Source organism: Hibiscus syriacus, unplaced genomic scaffold, assembly GCF_006381635.1.
Source record: "Hibiscus syriacus cultivar Baekdansim isolate YM2019G1 unplaced genomic scaffold, ASM638163v2 tig00015395_pilon, whole genome shotgun sequence".
Lineage (NCBI taxonomy): Eukaryota > Viridiplantae > Streptophyta > Magnoliopsida > Malvales > Malvaceae > Hibiscus > Hibiscus syriacus.
In genome coordinates this window covers 45001-50000 of record NW_024062360.1, presented here as the reverse complement: position 1 = coordinate 50000, position 5000 = coordinate 45001, and the positions used below count along the sequence as shown (strand labels likewise).

The window sequence follows — 5000 nt, the reverse complement described above, 5'->3', positions numbered from 1 at the left end:
GTTTTTGAGTTAACCCAACAAGCAACAGCTGAAGGAAGTAGCTATTAACTTATCTGAAGTATCTTTCCGTCAATGCAGTTGTTGTCTTCAACTTAACAAAAGCGGGGAACATCGCAAAAGCAATTAAGGGGGAGAGTGTCGGTACATTGATCGGCGGAACATGGAATTCAACAGTGGCAACGGCATGAACAAGATACTTTGATGTTGTTGTAATTCATTGATGAAACATAAGCATAATGAGAGCTTTTCCAGGGTAAGTTTCCTGGAGATTACATATGAGGAACTGAAGCAAGAAATCAAATGCACTCTTTTGACTGATGAAATGCTGGTTTCTGCACAAAATATGTGGATCGCCGACACTTTTGAAAATTGTAGCCATCTTAATCAAACAATCAATTATTCAGTGATTTCTATATCAATCTACTTCGCTGGAGAAGAATATGTTCTGATTAGGGTTACTTCACAGTGCATTCACAGAACCCATGCCCTATCGTATGCATTATTAATGCTTTATAGGGTAACATTAACATGAAACTATTCGATTTTCTCAATTGTAAATTCAATCCAACTTAACTCGAAAAATCAAATAACTTAATTTGATTAACTCAACTTTCTTCGGAGCAAATCAAGTTTTAGATCTCCAATCACAAAAGTTTTAGATCTCCAAGATGTAATTACTCAAATTCAAGTCCTATAAGAAGAATAATATTCGTTTTCATCACTAAGATTAATTGATGAGTTCTAATATACAAACACATTAAAACCTAAGTTTTATACACGATTTGATATTTTTAAATTTAATGTTTAAATTAATAATTTTCCAAATTTTTTTTTTGAAGGTCACTTTTCTAGTTTGTAAACATCTTAATAACCATTGAGACCATAATACATGACATAAATAACATCTCAATAATCGATGAGAGTGTAATACATGGCTGACACAAGTACAATAAATGTCTTTCATGAACCAAGCATAATCTTAAGAAATCAATTCAACTTTAGTTGATAATTGGGTTTGTTTCTAACAAAAGCTTAACTCACGGATTATATTTGAAGCGCCAGCTTGGTGCAGCTTTTAAAAGTAATTTTCAAAAGTGTTAGAGAAATTAACTTTTAAAATTATTGTATAAAAGTGTAGTTTAAAATTTAATTATTTAAAATTATTGTTAAAAATGAGTTTCAAAAGATAAAATATATATTCTTATAAATTAAAAATATAGCGTTTAAATTATATTTATACTTATTAATATATGACATGTAAAATATATCAACTTAATCTATAATAAAATTAAAATAAAATATTTAAGATAACTCATTAATAATATTTTTATATATGAAAATTTTATTAGGAAAAAATATATTATCAATATTTTTAACATTTGGAGATAAAATTATTATGAATAATAATTTAAATATTTGTTTTGACAAAAAATATTAAAAAAATTAGTAATTAAAATAAATATTAAGTAATAAATTATTTTTTAAGTACGTTAGTGTTAAATTATTAAAATAAAATGTAAATACATAATTGAGTGGAGCTCATGTATTAATAAGGGTAAAATTATAATTTGCTTCTAAAATTAAAGTTGAAACTGGAAAAAACTAGAAATCCTAACTTTTGCGGTTGGTTTGAAACCACCGTTTCTACCACAATTTTTTTTTCATTTTCACCAGTTTTTTTCATTTTTCACAGTTTTTTTATATTGATGAAACAGTTTTTTTATAATCTAAAAGTGATTTTAAAAAGTGACGTCAAGGGACCGAAATATTGGAGCGGTCACCGGCAGGCAATTTGATGAGTTATTTTCTTTTCTCTTAACCTTCATGTGTTTCACGTTAATTCTATCTTTTTAATATTCTAGTTGTATATGAGTGATTAAAGAAGCATAAGTTGAATATCAGCAGAGACGCTAAGCATTGCTTGCCCTCTAATCAAAGTTGGATGCATGCCACTTTTATAACAGATAAAGCAAAGTAAAATGTCAGAAGAATCTGTGGCTTGTATGTATGTATGTATGTATGTATGTATGTATGTATGTATGTATGTATGTATGTATGTATGTATGCATGCATGCATGCATGCATGCATGCATGCATGCATGCATGTATGTATGTATGTGTGTGTGTGTGTGTGTGTGTGTGTGTGTGTGTGTGTGTGTGTGTGTGTGTGTTGTGTATGTATGTATGTATGTATGTATGTATGTATGTATGTATGTATGTATGTATGTATGTATGTATGTATGCATGCATGCATGCATGTATGTATGTATGTATGTATGTATGTATGTGTATGTATGTATGTATGTATGTATGTATGTATGTATGTATGTATGTATGTATGTATGTATGTATGTATGTATGTATGCATGCATGCATGCATGCATGCATGCATGCATGCGTGCGTGCGTGCGTGCGTGCGTGCGTGCGTGCGTGCGTGCGTGCGTGCGTGTGTGTGTGTGTGTGTGTGTGTGTGTGTGTGTGTGTGTGTGTGTGTGTGTGTGTGTGTGTGTGTGTGTGTGTGTGTGTGTGTGTGTGTGTGTGTGTGTGTATGTATGTATGTATGTATGTATGTATGTATGTATGTATGTATGTATGTATGTATGTATGTATGTATGTATGCATGCATGCATGTATGTATGTATGTATGTATGTATGTATGTATGTATGTATGTATGTATGATACATGTATGTATGTATGTATGTATGTATGTATGTGTATGTATGTATATGTATGTATGTATGTATGTATGTATGTATGTATGTATGTATGTATGTATGTATGTATGTATGTATGTATGTATGTATGTATGTATGTATGTATGTATGTATGTATATGTATGTATGTATGTATGTATGTATGTATGTATGTATGTATGTATGTATGTATGTATGTATGTATGTATGTATGTATGTATGTATGTATGTATGTATGTATGTATGTATGTATGTATGTATGTATGTATGTATGTATGTATGTATGTATGTATGTATGTATGTATGTATGTATGTATGTATGTATGTATGTATGTATGTATGTATGTATGTATGTATGTATGTATGTATGTATGTATGTATGTAGTATGTATGTATGTATGTATGTATGTATGTATGTATGTATGTTGTATGTATGTATGTATGTATGTATGTATGTATGTATGTATGTATGTATGTATGTATGTATGTATGTATGTATGTATGTATGTATGTATGTATGTATGTATGTATGTATGTATGTATGTATGTATGTATGTATGTATGTATGTATGTATGTATGTATCCAACACGTGTCCAGACTGCATTCGTATGTCAGAGGTTGCAGAACCATATATACGTAGAAGGGCCGTGAGGCATTTGGAGAAAGGGAGGGTCGTCATTTTTGCTGCTGGAACTGGTAATCCGTTCTTCACCACTGACACTGCCGCAGCGCTTCGCTGTGCAGAAAGTGAGTCATTTTTCCCTCCATCCGAATGCATACTAACAGATTAGGGGGAATACAGTATCCGGGGTTGGGGGCAAATTATCCGCTCCATTGTCACTTTTTAAGCATATTATATAAACCCTACCCCTAGGAATATAATTTTATTGTCTATTTGTTTTCCCAGTCAATGCAGAAGTTGTGTTGAAGGCCACAAATGTAGATGGGGTATACGATGATGATCCTAGGCGTAATCCAAATGCCCGGCTTCATGACACACTGACTTATCATGAGGTGACTTCAAAGATCTCTCGGTGATGGACATGACTGCCATTACTCTGTGCCAAGAAAATAACATTCCCGGTTCGTTCAAACGTCTGTAATCTGTTTTTGAGTTAACCCAACAAGCAACAGCTGAAGGAAGTAGCTATTTATCTGAAGTATCTTTCCGTCAATGCAGTTGTTGTCTTCAACTTAACAAAAGCGGGGAACATCGCAAAAGCAATTAAGGGGGAGAGTGTCGGTACATTGATCGGCGGAACATGGAATTCAACAGTGGCAACGGCATGAACAAGATACTTGATGTTGTTGTAATTCATTGATGAAACATAAGCATAATGAGAGCTTTTCCAGGGTAAGTTTCCTGGAGATTACATATGAGGAACTGAAGCAAGAAATCAAATGCACTCTTTTGACTGATGAAATGCTGGTTTTCTGCACAAAAATATGTGGATCGCCGACACTTTTGAAAATGTAGCCATCTTAATCAAACAGTTAATTATTGAATGATTTCTATATCAATCTACTTTGTTGTAGAAGAATATGTTTTGATTAGGATTACTTCACAGTGCATTCACAGAAACCCATGCCCTATCGTAGCATTATTAATGCTTTATAGGGTAACATTAACATGAAACTATTCGATTTTCTCAAATTGTAAAATTCAATCCAACTTAACTCGAAAATCAAATAACTTAATTGATTAACTCAACTTTCTTCGGAGCAAATCAAGTTTTAGATCTCCAATCACAAAAGTTTTAGATCTCCAAGATGTAATTACTCAAATTCAAGTCCTATAAGAAGAATAATATTCGTTTTCATCACTAAGATTAATTGATGAGTTCTAATATACAAACACATTAAAACCTAAGTTTTATACACGATTTGATATTTTTAAATTTAATGTTTAAATTAATAATTTTCCAAATTTTTATTTTTTGAAGGTCACTTTTCTAGTTTGTAAACATCTTAATAACCATTGAGACCATAATACATGACATAAATAACATCTCAATAATCGATGAGAGTGTAATACATGGCTGACACAAGTACAATAAATGTCTTTCATGAACCAAGCATAATCTTAAGAAATCAATTCAACTTTAGTTGATAATTGGGTTTGTTTCTAACAAAAGCTTAACTCACGGATTATATTTGAAGCGCCAGCTTGGTGCAGCTTTTAAAAAGTAATTTTCAAAAGTGTTAGAGAAATTAACTTTTAAAATTATTGTATAAAAGTGTAGTTTAAAATTTAATTATTTAAAATTATTGTTAAAAATGAGTTTCAAAAGATAAAATATATATT

At 31.2% G+C, this 5000-nt stretch overlaps 2 protein-coding genes across 2 annotated transcripts in view; both read left to right on the top strand.

The window, feature by feature from the left end:
• The window catches only part of LOC120207786 (uridylate kinase-like), an 11080-nt gene extending 7097 nt beyond the window's left edge, over positions 1-3983 (top strand). The window contains exons 7-9 of the transcript XR_005524240.1: positions 3277-3442; positions 3603-3778; positions 3876-3983. The gene's annotated coding sequence lies outside the window, so the exon portion shown is untranslated. The remainder of the gene's footprint in view (positions 1-3276; positions 3443-3602; positions 3779-3875) is intronic.
• On the top strand, positions 3468-3985 carry LOC120207790 (uridylate kinase-like). The gene is made up of 3 exons (XM_039207206.1): positions 3468-3531; positions 3603-3709; positions 3824-3985. The coding sequence occupies exons 1-3, from the start codon at positions 3468-3470 to the stop codon at positions 3983-3985; spliced, it is 333 nt and encodes a 110-aa protein (XP_039063137.1).
• Positions 3986-5000: the final 1015 nt, after the last annotated feature.

Excerpts from the sequence above, each read along its gene's own strand:
- LOC120207790 (XM_039207206.1), top strand. The coding sequence starts at position 3,468 with ATGCATACTAACAGATTAGGGGGAATACAGTATCCGGGGTTGGGGGCA. Across the intron at positions 3,532-3,602 it reads GGCAAATTATCCGCTCCATT|TCAATGCAGAAGTTGTGTTG; the intron begins GTCACTTTTTAA and ends TTGTTTTCCCAG. Across the intron at positions 3,710-3,823 it reads ACACACTGACTTATCATGAG|CAACAGCTGAAGGAAGTAGC; the intron begins GTGACTTCAAAG and ends TAACCCAACAAG.